We start from the raw sequence: 21,777 nt of genomic DNA, 5'->3' as shown, positions 1-21,777 counted from the left end.
CTCTAATTTTTGACAGGCCATGCGTGCAAAAAATTTCTTCTGTGCAAATTGCGCACACGGGTACAGCTTAGAGGGAACAGCAGGTGTTTGGTGGCAAACATTTGAGCAAAGGTTTTTCTAGCTGTGCCTAAAATGATAAATTACTCAGCTATACTATGCTTTGTTTGGAGAAGGGGGATTATAGGAAGTTCCATTTCCACCTTTGAATGTAAGAGAAATAAAAAGTGCAGATGTGCTTTGTTAGTTTAAATTAACTCCACTCTAGTTTGCAAGTGGGGGTTGGGTCATTAGGACAAACTGTACAGTTACTTAAATTGAAATAATCTCAGCAAGGGAAATGCTTCCCTCAGCTGCTATAGGATACAGCAAGGGCTTTTCTCACATGCACAGGTGGAACTGAGCAAAGATGACCTGATGTGGGTGTTGATTCATTATCAGGTTAGATTTTTTTTCAGCAGGCTTTCATCAGTAAATATTGATTTAAAATCCAATACCAGAAGGTTTAGTCATAACATTTTGGCAGGAATTGTGTGATAAAGATCTATGGGTAATTACTTAAGAGGATTGCCTCCTGGTGGCCAAGCTCCTTTGTTGTCCGCAATAGCGGAGGGGAGTTCAATGGTATGTAATAATTGGGATGCGAGCCTTTTAAATTTTAGGGAAGATGCGTGACTGTTTCATCAGATGAGTGGATTCGCATTAGAAAAAATCCAGTGGGAAAGGCAGCATATGAAATTGCAGTCTACTGAAATGATCCAGCAGTACTTGGAATAAGCATCTGAGTTACAGTTTTGACATTTCATTATAGAAATAAATAGGTCTATCAAACCGTACCATTTCATTTCTATTCTATGATTTAATCACTTTCCTCTCCTTGCACTTGTGTGTATATACATGTACCTAATCTTTTTGTGTGTGTGTGTGTCAGCACCATAGATATACGCGGATAATTGTCTGAAAAGCAAATATACAAGTGGATGTGTCAAACTGAGGTATCATGGCAGAGGCTTAGGACAATACACATTTAAAAACCAGTTTGCAGAACAAAGTTCCATAAATCATGAGCATGTATCTTTTAAGAAAGTCAAAATGTACAAGTGAAGAGTCCCAGCTCAACAAATGATACCCATAACTCATCACCACCGATATCAGTAAGAAGTCAATTTCTTGACACTCAATTGTATACACACAAATATATTACATATATGAAGTTTGCCATGGCCACTAATGCTACATAATTTAGGCAGCAAATCAACTCGACAAGGCAGTATAGGTAAATTCTTATTATACGCACACCTCTTCATTTATCCTTCCTCTGATAAACTGAGCCCATGGCACAGCAATGCATTTCCCTGTGGTGCTACTCCCTCCCACTTATTCAACTCCTGTATTTTTGGGGGTGGGGGTCTCAAATTGTTTTAGAGAAACAAAGCTAGATTGTAAAGAAAATTGGCATTTTGAGGGACAGCTGCCAGATTCTTTAATGTCCATGAAGTTCACTTCATTGTCTAAAAATGTATCTGTAGCAAGACATGACAGACAGAAGGTCAGTTTCACATTCACAGAGGTAACAGCATAAATTCCTTTCTAATCCTTTTGTTTTACCTTGCCCCCCCCCCTTTTTTTTTTTAGGAATCTCTCTTACTTTGCTACACAAAGCAGCCCATCTGCTGTCATTCTGGACCTGTGGGAAGCCCGACATCAGCATGATGGTGACCTTGACTCTCTTGCCTGTGCTCTGGAAGAGATAGGACGGACACACTCCAAAGTCTCAAATATTACAGAAACTCCGATTGAGGAGACCGACTTCAGCTACAGCGGGCAAAACGGACTTTAGTCATCTCTTTTCCATCCAAGAACCGATGGCCAGATTTGACTTTGACATTAGCGAATTTCTATTAGCAGGGAGGAAAGAAGGGTTTTATGCACATTGCATACAGGGAATTAGACCTTCATTTCTACCACTTGTTTTTTATTTGGAGGAGCAGAAGAAACCCCAGAGTAAATCAGCACAGTAACAAGGCAAATGCAATCATCTCTGCAACTCCACAATCCTCCCAGAATTAAAACTCATGTCAGAGTATTGAAAATAAAGTCTACTTTTCTATGATTCCCAGGGGCTGAGAGGGTGGGGAAGCTGTAGATATCATGAAACAGTAATGCAACCCAGAGAAAAATAAAAAGGAGGCAGTGGGGATGCTCTATGACCAAGAAGTTATTGAATATTTAGAGCCACTAGAATCTCTGGGTTTCAAGATTTGACCACGTGGCTTGATTCTCCATTGCCTTGCACCTTGTCAATTTACAATTAAGAGGGTATAAAATACTACCATGCTGATGTGGTAGCACTGTGCATTCGCTTTATACTGGTGTAAGTGAACTCCATATATTGCAGGGCTCCAGAAAAATCAGACCCAGGGTATTCAGCCATCCCAGGAATTGGAACCTATACAGTTTCATGTATGTAACCGATCTCAAGCAGCCAATCCACTTCAAAATTTGATCATGTAATTAACGTACACATTTGCGGCAGAATTTTCCTGGTCCCTCTAATAGCAAAAAGTCCCCCAAACTCTTTTTTGTGAAGTTGTTCCAAGTTTAATGCAGTAAAAAGCAGCACTTTTATAACAACCAACTGCAGTACTGGGAATAGCCACACCTGTTTTAGCAAATTTGTACGTTCTTGCATTGCTCCTAATTTCAGGGCTAAGCCTAGACAGTCAATCAAGGCAGTGTAACTTTGGCCTGGTTTCAGGTGGAAATAGAAACCAAGCCCAACATTGATAATCAAAATTGCAATCAGAAACAATAAATCCAAGGGCACACCCAGAAATTGGCCCACTTTCATCCTAAAGGTTTTATGAACTGTGGCAGAGTTTCACAATCTGAGCTCTGCTGCATTTCATCTGGTTTAGTGATGTTGATGCAAAACAACAAAACGGTGGAAAACCAGAGAAAGTTCCCTATCTTTTAAAAATAAGCTACAATAAGTTACACAAACCAAAAAGGCTGTCTCTCTCATGTGTGTTCTAATGGACATGGTGCAGAACAAGATCTGCCCATGACATCTGTTTTAAATCAGCTCAAGTGCCAATTATGGCAAACAGATCATCAGTATTGGTGGTGTGGGCACAAATCTGTGTAGTTCAGGAGCATCAGTCATTGGAGCCCATTTTATTGTAACAGTTGCAAGAAGATGCAAGAAATTAATTTTTTATAATCCAGCAGATTTTAGAGAGAGGGCTGGGAGCAGCCTGACAAACCAAAAAGTAGTTTACAGAACATGCACCCTAATGATTATCTGAAGCCATTTCTTCAAATAAAATTGCAGTTGTGGTTGTACAATTAACAACCCCCTTCCAAGCAGTGACTTAGCAAGTAACTGTTCATTTTCACTGATCTCCAGTACAAACCTTCCTTGCTTCCCCTGCTCAGCAGTCCAGAATAAATACTTAGACAACCCCACTGAGAAATATTTCTTGCATTTCATTTCAAGCAACATATTGTGAGTTTTTATTTTTTTAAGATACCTTTCTTTTGGCAATGGGAAGCAGCAATGGCTCTTAAATGTGCTAAAGACTAACAAAATTCCAGCCTATTCCTCAAGAAAGTAGCAAACCTATCACTTGTCATAGCACATGGCGCTCTCTTTAATACAGAAGAGGAGGAACTGAAGTTACTAGACACAAAATTCAAAGAGTCAGGGATTAAAAGTTTCAGCCATGACACCAAGAGAAAAGAAATATGTACTGTAGTTTTCTTCAAAACATACTAGAGTATATTTCCAGCTGTTAACTTTTCTCTCGACTTCTAGCCATTCACACATTTTGGTAACTAACCTAAGCCAATTTGAAAAAGCAATCAAACTAAAGATTCCTAAAGTCTCTCTCTATATGCAGTAATGTATTTGTCATTCCAAATGTTCTGAATGCGTTTCCTTGTTGATTTACAAATATGTCTCATGCACACAAAGCATATAGGGGATAGAGGCAGCTGCTACAGGGAATCTGGAGTGTAAGGCTTTTCTCAGAAAATTTAGGGTTTGCTGTATAGAACTGCAGCTGTTTCTAAAAGAAATGCCACACCGAGCAGCCGAACCCTGCTTACCTGACATTCATCATGTGGATAAGGTTACTGAATGCCCTGTGAAGTCTGTTTAGCAAAAGTTGGTCCCTTATTGGGAGTGAGAGAAAACTCAGAGAACATGCACTGAGAGTTATTCAAAAGCACTTCTGGAGAAGGTCTTCATACTAAAGGGAGCTGGGGTATAAACCAAAAATCTACAGCCTGATCCAACGACCATTGAGGTCAATGATCTTGCCACCACTGATTTCAGGGGGCTTTAGATTATGCACCTGAAGAGGAACAGCTCTGAAAGTCAGTTTCTTGCAATCTTTTAGATACATGAAACTCAGGCTCTTGCCTCAGTTAAAAGACTGTCTAGTGTGGTTTCCTTTGGGTTTTGACCCTATTTACTCATTTTTGCCAGATTTCCTTGTTTGTCTTTTGAGAGTCATTTCAATTAAGAATGCCAACCTTTTCTAAATGCACGGTGGTTCTAATGCCCTTGTAACATCAAGCAAGCTGGAAATGGAAATGCCACAGAATGAGGAAAAAGGAATTGACTGCTGATCTCAGAGTTGAGGTTAAAGTGGTAACCAGATTCCTAGCCAGCTTATCTCCAATGTGACCCTATCTGGCAGCATATCAGAGTCACAACAGAATGAGACACTTTGATGAAATGCTCTCTCCTGACCCCTTTCCTCCATACGTAAAATCACCCCCACCCCCCAAAAAACACGTTTTGATATTTGCAAAATATAGTCACTTATTTTTGTGCCCCTCTCCACTTCCATCGTTTTGTCCATTACGAGGAATGGACATGCCATCACTGACAGTATTTTTCCAAATCACTCAAAAGCAGGAAGGTGCTGGAAATCTCAGCATTTCCAGACCAGAGTTTTAGAGAAGAGAGTCCCAGTAATCATCTCCTCTAGACTGATGTTTACCCAGCAATACTGGAACACAACCAAGAACAGCCCCAGAAAACAGTCCAGGTATGTCTTCTCTGCTGAGTTAGAACAATCAGGCAAAAGCCTGACCTATCTTCCCTCCCTGTTCACACCATTTCACACTTGAGTTTAGTGGTTCTTTAAACACAAGCTAGCTGGCCTAGCTAGGGGTATAGATTAGAGCTTAGGTGCCAATTTTGCTCGGGCTTGTAACCCCCTTTTCATTAAGGACTCAGGCTGAACTTCCTAGAGTGCTGAGTGTCCTCCAGTGCCTTCCAACAATTCTATCACATGCACAGGTTAGACAAGTTCCTCCACAATTCACTAGGGGGAAAAAAATCCAAGCGGCTCAGCCCACTGCAGCACCAAGGGATATGTCCCCAGGAGTCATAGCAAGAAACACAGCTGTTTGCAACAGCAGTGACAGGACAATAAATTGTATGTGACTTTCGCAGTATGGCTGCTCTTACCTGTACTAGGCTAAACCCAGATGTGGGTGCAAATCACCCTGCAGTGAAGACATACTTTCTGATGCTTTACTGCGATTCTTTCCTTGTGATCATTTGTGTTAATGTTATCAGATAGTTTTCTGAAGTAGGGGAGGAGGGTGGTGGATAATCAGGTGAACATGAGCTCCCAAGATGACATTGTGGCCAAAAGAGAGAATGTAATCCTTAGATACATAAACGGGGATGTCAAGAGGAGTAGAGAAGTTATTGCACCACTGCCAAATACAGAGGTAAACACACTTTGGAATAGAGTGTCCAGTTCTGGTGCCCACCATTCAAGAAGGATGTTGATAAATTGGTGCAGGTTCAGAGAAGAGCCATGAGAATGATGGAGGGATTAGTAAACATGCCATACAGCGATTGAGCTCCTTGAGTCTATCTATTTAGGTTAAGAGGTGACTTGGTTAAAGTCTATATGTACCTACACGGGGAACAAATATTGAATAATGGGCTCTTCAATCTGGCAGAGAAAGGTACAACACAGTCCAGTGGCAGGAAGTTGAAGCTAGACAAATTCAGACTGGAAATGAGGCATAGCTTTGTTTTTTTAAACATTTAGTAATTAACCAGTGGAATAATATTTAAAATCAAGATTGTTTTTTTTCCTGAAAGATCTGCTCTAGAAATTATTTTTGGGAAGTTCAACAGCCTGGGTTATATAGGGGGTCAGATGAGACCACCACAATAATCCCTTCTTGCCTTGGAATCTATGAGCAAACACTTTTCATCTTCAAAGTGCTTTACTGACATATGCTTATTTCTTCAAGTCTCCTCCCTTCTTGTGTGTATTACCCCCATTTTAGAGATGGAGAAACTGAAGTTAAGGAGCAGATTTTTAAAATGATAAAAAAAATCTCAGCTCCCATTTGGTTACATAAATGAAGTATCCAGCAGCTCATTAACAGCATCTTTACTTACACAGCATAAATAATTTATGTGAAGTGCTTTATGCTACAGAAAACAGGAGGCTGGCTCTTGTCAGAGGGTTGTTTTTATGGAAAGACGATATAGGATACATCGTAGTTCAGTATTCCTATAGAACCATCATCTATATAATTCATATGCAAATAGCATGTGTTGAGACCCATGGGAGTTTCTGGTGTTGAGCACTTTGGACACTTTATTTAGATGCCGAGATTGGTGCTAAGCCTTTTTGAAAATCTGGCCATTCATGACTTGACCAAGGACACAAGTCAGTATCCGAGTCAGGATTAGAACCCAAATTAAATCATCTCCTCTAATCTATAGACCAGGCTGCTCTGAGAGGAAGAATGAACTATGGGGAGCAAAACATGGAGACTTAATCCTGTATAGAACTTTAAAGTTCTCTCTAGTGGGCTAGATTCTGATCTGGTGAAAAAGTCAAGTCCAATTTACAACACTTGAGTACAGTATCTGCCTTTGTGTGTTTTCCTCCCACTAAACACTTTTTCCCCAGATCATTCAGTGCTGTGGCTTATTTAAGACTAATAGTTGTGCTTTTAAAATGATTTACAATTATGCGACCAAAATGGTGCACTTCACAGCTTCACCAGACTACAGCATCATAAAGTTAATTTACAATTTTTACAACATTGCTTTTGCAGTCCTACTAGTTTACATTAAAATCCTTTAAGCCACAAGGAAAGGAAGGCCTCTGTAGATGTAAATGCAAACTTCATTTACCAGTGTAAGAAGTCCCATAAAACTAGGATGGTACTCCACCCCCCACCCCCAAATTGTTTTTTCCAAGGGATGAAAAGGAATTGACACAGTTTTCTTTAAAAACAGGGAACTATTTTTATCTCTGACAACAGGTATTATCCTTCTATGTGGCCTGTACACAGTTTTCTTTCAGCAGATTCTGAGAGACGATACTAAGCTTTGATCAATAAAGCAGAGGTCGCCTCTGAGGATTAAAAGCTTTATACATCATATAATAAAGTCCCTTCCTTTCTTTTTCTCTTTGAAAGACAATGCCACAGGAAACACTTTGAAATATACAGTAAATTGTTTAATTCCAGATAATGCTTTCCCACTGCCAAAAGCACAGCCTTGATACAAAATGGAGTTGAAACATGAAAATAAAAATAGTTGTGAGCTTTTGCTGCCAATTTTCTTTTCGGTTTGTGTTCCCCACGCAGAAACAAAGGACTGTATTATGGTGTGAATGGTAATTAGTTGGGAATTCATCTCAAAGTCCACAACCACCAGGAAAGATCTGAACACACGTCTTTCTAGTCCATTAGGTCACTAATTTGAATGATTTCTCTCTATATACACACCCCTAAGGAATTTACTCTCCGCTTTTCGCATAGTTGTAGAGCTAGTCATTCATTGACAATTTTCACTTTTTTTTCCTGTTAGTATTTGCTGAAAAATTTTCCCCATGAAGGTTGTTCATGTGGAGTATTCGTGGTCCGTCATTGGGCAGACTTGGTCATGTGACAATTGCTCAGGGAGTGAGAAAAACTCTTTTCAATATAGAGAAGTAGCAACCTGACAAAGAGCACGCACGCATTTTTGTATGGATATTCATTTATCATGCTAAAATTTGTGAAAACTTTAGGGATTCCCCAACAAATACTGTAATCCTAACCCTCTTGGTGTATAACAACTCTAATACGTGTAGTGGCAAACCAGACTCAGCACTCCTATTTGCAGAACTATTCAGGAGTTATTTTTTTAATATACAATCCAGCTCTACTCTCACCTTATCCAAACTGGTATGAACAGGAGTGACATCTACTTTCCAACAAGAGGAAAAAAAATACTACTTTTAAGATTATAGCAAACTCTTCAAGAGTCCTTTGATATTATTAATCATAGCATAGCTGATGTTATAGTCAAGAGCCACAATGGAAAGAAAAAACGTGGTCTCCCTATTTACTGTTCTTTAAAATAAATTCTAGACATTTGACAGTATATTTTTTGTATTAGAGGTAAATACTACAGATTCTGATTGTGTTTTGTGTGTTTAGGGGGTTGATAGGGTTGTATTGTACTTTTCAAGCTATTGCAAAAGCTGCTTTTAAATGCTGTTCAGTTGTATTGAATAGCTGGTTTGTGCTTTACAAGGGAGTCTGTGGGAGCCGGGATCTGAGGGTTAGCAGCCTTCATGCCTTGCTGTCACAGGATAACTAGAGCTAAAGTCACTTGTGAAAAATTTAACTAAGAGATAGATAGGGTGGGTTAGAAAGCCACCCCTGAATTGTCATGTAGTGTACCGTAATCAAACAAGACTATACAATCACCTAGTGTAGAACTCTGGTTTTGTTAGCAGCTACTTAGTTTGTCTGCCTTCTGGTGTGATGACCCTGATCTGGAATGTCCTCTGTGGATACAGTAAGATGTCAACCCACATTGCCTGCGGGGGGGGGGGGGGTGTATATATCCCACCACCTGATCCCAAAAGGAAACGTGTAGCACAAACTGAAGTTTCGGGGGCTGTGCACCAAGGCTGGTGTTAGGTTTTTGATTTGGAGGGGGTTTGGATGCAGATGCAAATAAGATCTGCCCCAAAGAAGAAAAACCTATCCTGACAAATTCTCACCTTCACCAAAAAAAATTTTTTTTAAATTTCCCTATTTCCCCCCAGTAAAGTTTGAAATTTTAGCTGTACAGATGGTTAAAAAAAATTGAAAATTTCTGCAAAGACTACTTCAATGGTACGTCCAAAATTTCAATTTATCTAAATTTTGCAATTAAAAAAAAAAAAAAAGTCACCCAAGATTTATTCCCCCCCAGCACACACACACCCCACTTTCAAAAAAACGTGTTACTGAATCTTACAATGAAATTCTTTGATGCATCACTAACCCCACTTCTTGACTGGAAGATGAATTTACCTCTGTCCCAAATTACACTGGGGAGATGGCATGCTCCTAGAAGATATTTTGGGATGGGGAAAAGGCTGATCTCATGGGATTTGTCACTTGGGAGATACAGCAGCTTTTTGCCTTCTCTGAGTTAAATTCATCTCAGCTTACATCTAAATACAGAAGTGCGAAATACACACATTTAATCCATTTTGGGGATGTAAAGTTTGATATCACTCAGTCGTATCTGGGCTTAAATCAGAAGTTTCGTGCAAAGTAGAGCAAGTTGAAAAAGGAGTGTTATGGCGGGAATTTGCAAAAATGTCCATGAAATCACCCCTCCCTCCTGTCCATTTGAAAGAACAATGAAAATTTATCAAAAATTCGAAATCTTTGACCAGCCCTTTAGCTAACAAAAAGGGGGTGGAGAGGGGAAAGAGGAATTTCATGAAAATGTAATTAAGTATTTCCCCAAATTTTTCTGAAGTTTTGATAAAGATCTCAAAATTCAAAAAATTTCAACCAGCCCTACTCTAAAGGTACTCCTCTCTTACTCCCTTCGTTTCTGCATTGAACAGGGTCTGAAAATTAGCAACTGGTTCTGTCTCCTCCCTCTCCCCTCCCACCTTTTCAAGTGTGTTTGGTACTGAAAAAAAAAAGCGCCCAAGTTTGAATGCTTTCTTTAATATGAAACTGAAGGAGTGAGGAAATGAGCCAGAAGATCAACAAGAGACCGCATGGCCTTGGCTTCATACCACACTTTCTGTGCCTTGTACTATCAATATAAATTCTGAATGTTGTACAGTCAATACTTGGGAAAGACTCCTTGGAAAAGGCTGCACTGGCGTCTTTTTTCAATCTGTGTACATAAATATACATATATATACATACATATATATATATATTTGGTAATGCCAAACAGCTGTGTTATATTGTATTGAAAAAACAAAATAATGGACAGTTTGGATGTTTTATGTAGAGTTTGCAAAAATTGTCTGGCTATAGCCTTTTGAGATAACTGTACAGACCTAAATTACTGCATATCAGTTATTTATGAATAAAGAGTCTTTTATTGACATCTTAGATTACTCTACGAGTGGCACATTAATTTTGTGAGATAAAGAAAGACATTCCAGTAGGAGAGCTCCAATACTTTTGTGCTTTTACAGTGAGCCTCAGACAGACAATGTTAGAGTTTAGATGGGATAATGGAGTACAGTGGGGGTCTTCTTATAAAGACACTTTCCCCCTCATATACATGCTGTCTACATGACTGACTAGAACTGAAGTTCACACAGCATAATAATAGTAAGTACATTGAAACAATCCAAGAATATCATTCTACCTTTCATTGCAGGATTCACTGTGGGCTTCAGTCATCAGACTTTCTGGTGACTTCAAAATAATTTGAATTTGTTCCTGTCTCAAAAGATCACAGTAAGTGGGTTCTGCCATAACATGAATGCATCATTGAAGACATCGTGTGATGAACTTGCTTGTATTGTTTATATTCCCACAGCACCTAGGAATCTTTGTCATGGACCAGGATCTGATTGTGCTAGTCACAGACCAGGGCACCTTCACGCTAGGCGCTGTACAAACACACGCACTGTTGTCGGTCTTCCACTAGCTGGAATATGCAATATCTGCCTGTGTGTATATTGAAGATTCCTTCTGGGGCTTCAGCTAGCTCCTCTACTGCCTCAGCAATTAGTGGTTGCTCCTTAAATTCTTTCCCCTCTGCTGCACGCACACACCTTTTCATTTATGAAATTGTCAGCAATTGCCCATGCCATGAAACGGCCACCCATTACACAGATTAATATTCACAAAGTAAGTTATCATTTATCCCACTTCAGAGAACAGATAAATATCCTCTGAGCAAATATAAGGTCCAGTCCTGTTTCCCTCAAGTTTAATAGTCCCCTATTGTTTTCAAAGGCACAATATTGCTTCATGTCAGGGTGGTCGAATCTAGCCCGTAATAAATCCATAACACACACAACCCCCTGGTAAGGAAGCCTTGGGTGAGTGTGATACACACTGTAGTACCATTATAGAAACAGTCCTTTCTATTACACACTAAATCTGTATCATGATAAGCAAAACTACTTCTTCCCACAAATTCTGAGCATATTTCTCCTAGCCGTTAGTACTCCGAGAACACGGATACATTTGTGTTAGGCAATGCTAACTCACTGCTGTGCCTGCTGCATGATTTAGTAAGATTTTATTGGTATGATGAGCTAGACAAGCATAGGCAAAGTTTAAAAAGAAGGGGCAGATACCTCCAGTTATGTGTCACAGGTTGGTAAAAGTCAACCCAGGACAGGGCTACCCAGTGTTTGAACCCCCGGGTCAATTTGCCAGTGTTGTCCAATACAGATTTGGAGACTGGCTGCCACACAGTGCAATGCAACTTCTTTCCTTTCTCTCAGGGTCAGGTACAGTTTTACGTGTCTGCTTTGTGATGGAAAGTCTTTTCTCATGCCTGTTAGTTCCGGAAACCTCACCTTTTTCCTATTACTTTCTACTCCACCGTCTCAAGTGAGGTTCTGTTTTGTTATTGCCAACTTCCAGATCTTTAATACAGAACCAGTGCCGCACCTTGCCAGGCCATTGCTATCCTGTGATCGGCACCAGAGAGCAGCAGCTCTGTTTATCAGCAAGTTAATAGAACCAAGCATTTTCTCCGGGTCTATCGTACCAAAGGATCTCCAATGTTTTCATTAACATGTAAAATTAAGTGTCATTCATTTAATAGATCAGCACAGCACATTTATGAATAGCTGGATGCAGCAATGCTTAAGTAAGTGATTATAAAATGCATCATTAATGCATACTTAACAGAGGATGCTAGGACAAGCTGTTATAAATCAAGACATTCTTCAAATATTTTATTACATTCATTTAAGTTATTATCAACCATGCTATCATATGCCATACAATGTAATGGCCACACTTTATAATAAATGGAGCCATCATTGTAAATGCCTTTGATATTCATTGTAGTATTAATCATGATTAATTATGTTTATATGGAGGTAGTGTCTAATATTGTACGAAGTCCATTGTATTGTGGTTTAATGAACAGCCACTTAGAAATTATACTGCAAGTGGAGGTTGCTGTCAGATTATTCCTCAATAGAATGATGGGCTCTGCTGAACAAAGAACTGGGGTGGCAGTCTCATTATTTACATGCCACATCCCTTCCGTGCGTGCACACAGCTCATTAGCCCATATTTAATCCACCAGGGCCAGATATTCAACAGCTCCCATTCAAGCACTGACATACATGGCCAGATTTTTGAGACAACCGGGGAGCCCTCATTTGCTCCAGGAGATCCCGCCTCCTACACTCTGGGAGAGGAGCACTTTTTAAAATATGGTTTCCGATGCCTATCATGGCATAGGTGAAAAATTTCCCACTATTTGGCCACTTTAATTGGCCCTGATACTGCAGTATACTAACATTCAAGAGGTCAATATCTGAGCTGTACAGTGCAATAGCAGACAGATGAGTTGAACAACGGAGCAAAAAAATAAGTAATTTCTTATTAACATTTCCCTAAAATAGCTGTTAAAGAAAGACTCAAGCTAATTACCATTTGAATACTAATTGGGAGGAGTTTGCATGGAGGCAACAGGTTTAGGTAGGAGTACGTGACTCAAAGGGAATAGAAGAATGAGGTACTCTAATTGGAAGCAGAAAAAGGATTGGGGGATTCAGCTTGAAAGCCAGGTGGGGGACCATGTCCACATTGCAACATAAGACCAGAGTTAGTGGAACTTGAGTGTAGACGCTCATGCCCAGCATCTAACTCATTTGTGACCCCTAGGTTAGGAATTCTTACAGCCTGGGTCCCAACCTGGAGCTCCAGCATCTACATTGCATTACTCAGGCCTGAGTCCAGCCGCCCATAACCCAGACTTTCTAGCGCCCTCCCAAAATGTGGCCACTCTAGCCCTTTGTTCATGGTGCAATGTGGGAAATCTTGACTGTGCACCCAACTTGACCGTCCAGAGGACGAAGAAAGTTGGGCCATGGGATTATGGATACTTTTGGCCAACTCCCAGAGTACAAGTTCAGTAGGGCTGCTTCTATACTGCAAACCAATAGGGCTTGAACCCCCTGTCCCCGAGGGGTCCTGGGACACTGGGTCTGAGCCCTCGGTTAGCAAAATTTCTGTGTATATGAGGGAGGGGGGGGTTAGGCTTGAGCTTGAACCATGGGTTTAATACTGCTATGTAGACATACCAATAATAATACCCAGCTGTTATATAGCTGTTTTTATCTATAGATCTCAAAGGTCCCTATCAGTATCCCCCCTTTGAAAGATACGGAAACAGAGGGACGGAGCAGTAACTTGTCCCAGGTAACACAGCTGGCCAACAGCAGAGCCAGGAATTGAACCCAGTTCTCCTGAGTCTCAAAGGGGGGGTGGCAGAAAAAGTTATTTTATGTTAGTAAAATTAACTTGCTTTTTTACACTTGGCTTATAAAATCATTGTAATAAGATAGCTCCTTTCTCCTGATCATAATTCAATGCCCTTTCTGGGATAAATTAATCTGCTTTTCTTTCCCTCATAAAGTCTGAGTGTTTGGGAACCAGATTATCACTGTGTAAAAAAAAAAAAAAAAAAAAAAAAAATCTAGCTCACCTTCTATTTTCCCTTTTAGTATTACCAGTGCAATAGATTACAGTATATTAAAGGTGCCATATAAAAAACAATTAGAAAGTTTTACACAGTGTTCCTCACAGTAAAACTTTAGGGTTATTGCACCCAATTCCAAATAGCATTAATAAACTTTAGTCACTGAAGAAAGAATCTAAGGGCTGTGGGGCAAGCGGATGGGGAGGACATTGGTCAGCAAGTTTAATGTAACCAATGGGTCCTAGTGCAACGGTATTTTCTTCTGGTATTTCTAGCCCAACCATAAGCAGTGGAATTGTGCCCCTCCACCCCCACCCAAATCACCTAAAATCCCAGCCCCAATTTGTGTGACTTACAATGTCCCAATTATGTGACTCTTGAGGTGTTTGGCCAAATCCAAGTCCAGACCTTTAGAGGTTCACATCTCATCCATGTAAGTCTTCAATATTTGAAGGAGGTGACATAATGACATGCTATGCCATTTATCTTGGCAGTTCACTGACCACTGAAATGTTTACAAGCTGTGTCATAGACTTTTATTCCCATCTGTATCCCAAAAGAGAAACCTACTATACACCTGTAGACTTAAGGTCCAGCGCAGTGTTGTCATCTTTTACACTAGTGTGAAGTGAGTTTGAAACAATACCATTAAGAGGCAGCATGATTCAGTGGATAGGATAACAGACTGGGATACTGACTTGGGTTCTATTCCCAGCTCCACCACTGACCTGCTGTGTGACCTTGGGCAAGTCACCTCACTTCTCTGCATCCCTGTTTATCCTCCCGCCCTTTGCCTGTCTTGTCTATTGAGACTGTAAACTCTCTTTAAAGAAACAGATTGGTTCTTACCATGTGTCTGCACCCAGTTAGCTTAATGGGGCACTGATCTGCTATATATAAATAATACCATTCTCATTTGATGCAAATGACCACTCAAGATGCTGGGCAACAGTGAATCAGGCCCTTAATATCCAGCACCACTCAGGAGAAAAGACCACAGGTTAAATCTGTTGCCATTTTGAAGGCTAAATTCTTCTCTTTTAAACAGCCTTTTATCTAATCCAATATTAGACAGACATCTTTCCCCACCAGAGTGAGGAGGTAATCTTTACTGATGTAATTAAAAACACAATTATTCTCATCCCCCACACGTTGTAGGTACTTAGGAATTGTTGGAGTATTAAGGCTGATTAAAACATATGCTGTTGGTAGATACCTGTTTCCAGTGTTCATGGAATGTTTACGCACAGGCTCAAGTATGATACCACATTGATCCAGCTAAGAAGAGAGTGGAGACAGGGTTACCCTTGGGCACTGCCAGAGGAAGATCAGTACCCTACAACTGTAGGCGGCCATAACCTGGAATGCAAACAACTAATAACCTTTATTTCATATGTTGAGGGGCCCATTGATACTGACTAGCAAATCCATTTCAGTCTCTAAAAGCTGAAGATATGTAGCTCTCAGTAGAGATCTGTGTGGGGAGTGAAGGGAAAGCTGAGGACCCTGAACAGGTGCAGTAATAAGTTCCTTTTTAAAAACCACATAGTACTGTCCGAGACTAAAGATGACACTAAGGAGTTTGAGAGCCAAAGTGAAGAACTGGGTTGATCTGTAATCAGCCTCATAAGAGATTAATTGCTAATGAATCCTGCCTTTTCATTGCCATAAAACAAACTACATGAAAATCCATTTCAGGAATATCCTCAACTCTAATTTCATCAGCATGTGACTGTAAAATTCACAGCAGATAAAAGCCATGCACTAGGGGGAGCACCAGTTAATTTACCAGTCTATGCTCAGATGTGCACCGTTGACAAGCAATGAAGGAAGTTAACAGAAGAGAAGCTGTTAGTTTGTGCTCTACTGAAAATGCAGAAAACTAAACTAATATTTCCCAAATTAGGAAAGGACTAAAAATGACCTGGTTATTTTCAAGCTGATTGGAGGATGTTAAATAGAGAGATGTTGAAAATTTTCAATTTTCATCTTCATCAAAATTTCAAAAAAAACAGTTTAAAACCTTGTTAATTTTTTAAAAGCTTTAAAAGCTCCAGTCTTAAACAAAGGAACAACAACATGGTTAAGTATTGTATCAGAGATGCCCTTTAAATCAGGTCCTGAAATTAAACTGATGAAAAAAAAAAATGTTCAGTCTGAAATATTTGCCCATAAATATCGAAAGATCTCAATGTTCTTAAATCCGCACTAAGTGAAATATTTTATAAGGGCAGTAAACCTGGTCTGAAGATTACTGCCTATGTCCAGTAAAAACTATGCTGGATTTCTGCTACTCCTCTAAACTCTGAAATACTGTACTTGCGATAGATTATATTAACTGCTCTGTCCCCCGACCAAGAAAATACAATGTTTAACATATTCTTTCTGTGTTGTATGTTCATTTGAAGAACGATAGCAGATGTAAGGAACAGATAGGCAGAGACTCAGTTTTAACCAAACATGTAATGATGTGAGATTCTCCAGTTTTCAGTTTTTCCATCCTTCCCCATGGAGCCTGAGAGAAATAATGAATAGGGGGAAATGAGCTGCTTTCACAACTATAGCATGGATGGTCACTTACAGAGTCAGCTGAATGAACCCCCTGTGATTCATGATTGACATAAACTTTCTACAAGTCCCCGTGGTGGAGAGCCAAAGACTCTGTTACCATATGTTCCAAGCAGCTGTTTACGAAGCTATTGCAGAATGTTTGGTGAGAGGGGCAGCTTTGGTTGGAGAAGGGGGACACCAGGGGAAGAATGAGTCTGTTTGTTTTAAGGCCATTTGGTTGCTTACTCAAATCCTCGATCCCTTCTGTTGTGACAGGAGGCAGCTCTGTAGAGAGCTACTCTCGGTTACAAACACCACAGACTAATTTCAGCTAAACTGAATAAATCCCAAGCTGTCCTCTGCTGAGAAGTTTTGTGCATTTTTTTGTTTGTTTCCCCTTTAAATGGGAAATATTGGTTTGTTTATATTTATTTAAATGCTGAATCTAGGATTTGCTCAGTTTCAGGGCCATGTTGCCTTTATTTGGGTTTAGATTTATTTTTACTTTGGTGGCTTAAACTATTGCAGCATGGCTTGTGTGCTGCTTAGATCCATACCTCTAGCAGTGGCCCATACATGTAGCCTCAGAGGAAAGTAGAGCCTTAATAAGTCACCTAGCGCCAAATGAGCACTATTGTAATATTTGGTGGTGTAGGGTTGGGAGGTGGGAATTCTTATTAAAGGCCCGGGTATGCTGGGGGGGGCCCTCTGTGTGCCAGACTCTCTGCTCCTGTGTGGAAGGGGGTTCAACTGTCTCCATGGCACTGCTCCCCAGCCCAGGGAGGCCTCTTCTCTTCTGGTCCCAGTGTTGGGAAGTAGAAAAGACTGCGTAGGTGAGGGGCAGAGCTGGTGGATGGGGTGATGCACACCACTCTCCCCAGCACTTTGGAACTTATCCTCAAAGTTCAATACTGCCTGCAGCTGTATGACCTTTTCCATGGAGCTCTCTTCTCAGGAAGGGTCCCCCAACTGACTCAGGCTCACTACGGGGCCAAAAATAGCAGTGCAGACAGTCCCACTTGGGCTGGAGCCCAGGCTCTGAGACCCTCCCCACTCACCAGGTTTCAAAGTGCTCAAGCTCCAGCCCAACCAGGAAAGTCTACACAGCTATTTTTAGACCTGTAGCATGAGCTCCATAAGCCTGAGTTAGTTGATCAGGGGGGGCTATTTTTGCGGTTTAGATGTATCCTTAGATAACTGAGGGAGCAGGACTCACCATAAAGGATATCACAGGCAGAGAGCTTAGAAGAGTGAAAAAATTGAAAGGATTGAATAGCATCAGTGGTTGATGGCAATGGTGGTCTAGCCTGTTTCTTTAATGATTAATAATTTTATTGGCTGCCAATGGATACTAAATTAATGAACTGGGGGAAATGGGATTTTAGTCCCAGAATCGGACGCACCAGAATTAAAACTAACAAGGTCATTATCTTGTAGGGAACCCTGAGTGTAGCGCAGTGACACACTGAGGACAAAGCAAAGCTTAAGCTACTTTTATTAATACCACCAGGAAAGCTTCAAACCACAAACAAATAGCAACAATACAATACTGGGGATATCTTGGATATATTCCTCGCATATGCTCATTTACTTATGTATTCACACCCTTCCTTGGGGATCTGGTGGTAAGAGGCAAAGGACGAGCCCTGTACCTGGCATGCCAAATGAGTCTAATGGTTCAGACGCTAATCCCCGAAGGTAGATGATGACAACGAAGAGTCAATGATGGAAAGCTCACCCCAGCTACATGGTGGCCTGGCCTATTATACGGTCTGGGGACTATCATGAATATTCATTCTGATGTCCAGTCTCCCATGTCCATATCTAACTTCCTCATGCTCATAATATTGGGGTGCTTTTATCCTATAGATTAACATATTAATGCCTTTTAGCTCATTACCATATACCAATTCATGTAAAACAAACACCCCTACATGATCTTCCATCCAAGAAGCACAAAGCATTTGCAAACGCTAAAAAAGCCTAAACCCTCCAAGAGGTAATACAGGGAAGGTTATCCCCATTTCATAGCGTGAAGAAAAGAAAGAAGAGAAGTGACCTGTCCAAGGCATCTCAAGCCATTGACAAAGCTAGAATAGGAGACAGAAGGAACTCTCATGTGGTTAAGATGAACTGAGACTCAGGAGGTCTGTGTTCAATTCCCAGCTCTGCCACACGTTTCCTGTGTGGTCTTAGCCAAGTCGTTTAACGCGTTTGTAAAATGGGGGTATTAATCCTTCTAGTCTATCACCATATGTCTTTCAGACTGTAAAAACTCTTGAGCGCATGGACTGTCCTGTTTGTGAAGCACTTATCACAATGGGACCGTCTCACTATCTGTATTACAAGTAATAATATCATGAAGGTTTGGTCATTGCTCCATATTTTGGGGTAAGCTGAGTGTGGCACCTAAAACAACCTGTGTGTGTTATGTGTGGAATAAAACAACATGCTCTCCAAAATTACAGTGCTTAAAAATTGATTTCTATATTCAAAGAGTAACAATTAGTCAAGTTAAAAATCAATTTTAAAAAATTGGTCTTTGTAAGATTTTACCTCCTCATGTCAGACCTTTTTAATTTTTTGGCCTGAACAATGGAATATCACAGATGCCTCAAAATTTGCTATTAGTGAAAACTCACTAAAATCTTGTGCATAGGCCATGTGCAAATGAAGTCTTTTAACTCCCAGTCCCACACACCACTAGACCCACTTCTCCCAAAGAATTAATGAGTGGGGAAACTGAGGCATAGCTACTGAAATGAATGAGACAGTTAAAAAACAAACTCGCACGCTGAAACGGAAGCAACATAGCTTTCTGGGAATATAGAAAAATAAAATGAGGTCATTTGTTCATAAATCTTTTATTCTTGCTGTGCCATTATAGAGAGCACCTAAATTTTGTTCTAATTGTTTGTCTGCAGATACTGAGGTTTCGGTATGGGGCTTTTTAGTGACACAGATGCCACACTAATAAGGGGAGAAAGTCAGTTCGCCTGGGGTGTATGTGTGTGTACACACACATATCCTAATCTCATTTGTTAAGTGGATGCATATTGTGCAGAAAATCCCTGGGAAATGTGGGATGACAGTATTTTCCTCTCTCTTTAGCGGGATAACCAGCTCATTAAATCTTAACATGAAGGTATTTTATTATGAAGTGACAGTTCTAAAGATTTACTTTCCCATTTTTCACCTGCCTTCTCCCTTCTGCTTATTCCTTTGTATTTGTTAATGGCCTTTCTCCAGTTATATAATCCTGTCAAGAGTATGAAAATATCACTTGGAGCTGCTCATTTGGCCTAAATCATTCCGCCTGTAGCAGTGACAAGGAAAAGTGTATGCGCCCTGCTTGGTGCGGTGAAGGAGTCCTGTCCTAGACTCCAGTAATTGTCACTGTGCGCTAAGAAAGTGTACAATTTAATAAGGTCATAAAACAGAATGACATGGGCTGGAGTGATAGGTATTTTTTCATTAGCATTCACAATACCTGGCTTTGGTGGGATAATAAATTAGAGCAATTGAGCAGAAATGGCCTATTTGATTATTCAACATTTTTCAACACACCAGTCTGAGCAGCTGGGCTGCAAGCACCTTTACATCACCACAGTATGAACAGAGAGCTGAGTGTGGGGCAATTAGAGGTTTCCCTAATGCCACCAGCTAGTCCTGGATTATTTCCAGTGTCAACGCAGTGCTCAAAACCCTCTCTGCAAATGTAAGTCCATATAACTGGGTGTAGGATTTGAAAGTGAAATCCCCCCTTGAGGGTCAGCACAAGGCCTATACACCATGTAAGTCCTATTTTAGGAATATCGGCATTTCCTTGCTGGAATAGGCTGGGGTCTCTCTAACTCAGTATCTGGTCTTGGCAATGGTCATTATCAGCTGCTTTAGAAAAAGGTCTAATGAATCTTGTAGTAGATGTTCATGCCATAAACTGCTTCCTCATAATCCCTATTAATTGGAGATTGGTTTAAACCCTAAAATAGTTGGGTTTATATCTTTTTTAAAAATACTAAAAAATAAAAACAAAAACTATTTACAATAAGAACTCTGCATATTGTAATTTTGGAGGCATAAGTGGTTCATAGACCTTGCACTGGTCTTTTTGCGTGGAAGTGAATAAAACCCTACATGAATCATTACCCCTATAAGTGCTTCATGGGCCATTGAATCCATAAAGAAAATAGCTAATCACCCACATGATCAAAGAGTCTGTGAAGCTCAGTTGTGTGCTAATCAAGTATGAAATAAAGACTGGACCTACAGAAAGTTTTGAAAAGAAGAGGATAAGAATATGGGACATCTGACTTTGATCTATTCAGAAGTAGTATTTCTAATGTTCCCATCACCATGCCACAAGGGCACTCCTTTTTTGGCTACACTGGAGTAGGGCAGGATCTAAGACTCAGTAGAGAGGCAGAATGCAGGCAGGTGAGAAAATATATACCAAATTATTTACTGTCCCCTGAAGGAATAATGCTCCCAGTGGAGTATTATACGAGGCAATAAATGGGGTTTGCAGATGATTAAATGCCAACTTGAAGCCCAGGTCTCAAAGCCATTGACATTCTCCTTGCACAGAAAGAAGCAAGCTCTGCTGTACTGCAACCCTAGCCTGTCAGGAGCACCTAAAGGCTGCAACCAAGCTCAAGGTCATTGTGCCAGGCTCTGTACAAAGGGACTGTAAGAGAGAACCCCTCTCTTGAAGAGCTCACAGCCTAAGCAGGTAAGGCGGACAAGGGAAACAAGGAGGGTCAGATGAATATATGCATATGTACAGGGAAATGACTTGCCTAGGGTCACACGACAAGTCAGTGGTTGAGCTGGGGAACAGGAATCCAGGTCTCTATCTTAGGTACTTTTATGGTCCTCATCACCATAGTATCGGAGTACCTTGAAATCTTTAATGAGTGAGGGCAGTGCTATTATCCCCATTTTACAGATGGGGAACAGAGGTACAGAGAGGTTAAGTGACTTGCCCAAGGTCATCCAAAAAACCTGTGGCAGAGCAGGGAATTGAACCCAGGTCTCAAGTCTTAGTCCTTTTCACTAGATATTCCCTGTCTCCTGAGTCTCAGTCCAGTAGGTAGTCCACTAGACCACACTGACTCCCTCTTTGAGGGGAGGTGTGTGTGTGGGGTCCATATGTAGGGCTGGGAATAGTTTTCTAATGCAGTTTCAGGTACTGGTGACCTTGGGCTTGTGTACAATAATTTAGCTACCTCTATGGTGTGTTGTGATGACCA

At 40.5% G+C, this 21,777-nt stretch overlaps 1 protein-coding gene across 4 annotated transcripts in view; it reads left to right on the top strand.

Moving 5' to 3' along the window:
* UNC5D (unc-5 netrin receptor D) overlaps positions 1–7,711 on the top strand; it is a 289,819-nt gene extending 282,108 nt beyond the window's left edge. For all 4 annotated transcript variants that reach the window (XM_074940275.1, XM_074940272.1, XM_074940271.1 and 1 more), the window contains one exon: positions 1,633–7,711. In XM_074940275.1, coding sequence (XP_074796376.1) covers positions 1,633–1,837 — 205 coding nt within the window. In that variant the 3' untranslated portion in view covers positions 1,838–7,711. The remainder of the gene's footprint in view (positions 1–1,632) is intronic.
* Positions 7,712–21,777: the final 14,066 nt, after the last annotated feature.

Source organism: Natator depressus, chromosome 26, assembly GCF_965152275.1.
Source record: "Natator depressus isolate rNatDep1 chromosome 26, rNatDep2.hap1, whole genome shotgun sequence".
Classification (NCBI taxonomy): Eukaryota; Metazoa; Chordata; order Testudines; family Cheloniidae; genus Natator; species Natator depressus.
The sequence above is the reverse complement of the archived record's forward strand: the minus strand, read 5'-3'. Positions and strand labels throughout refer to the sequence as shown.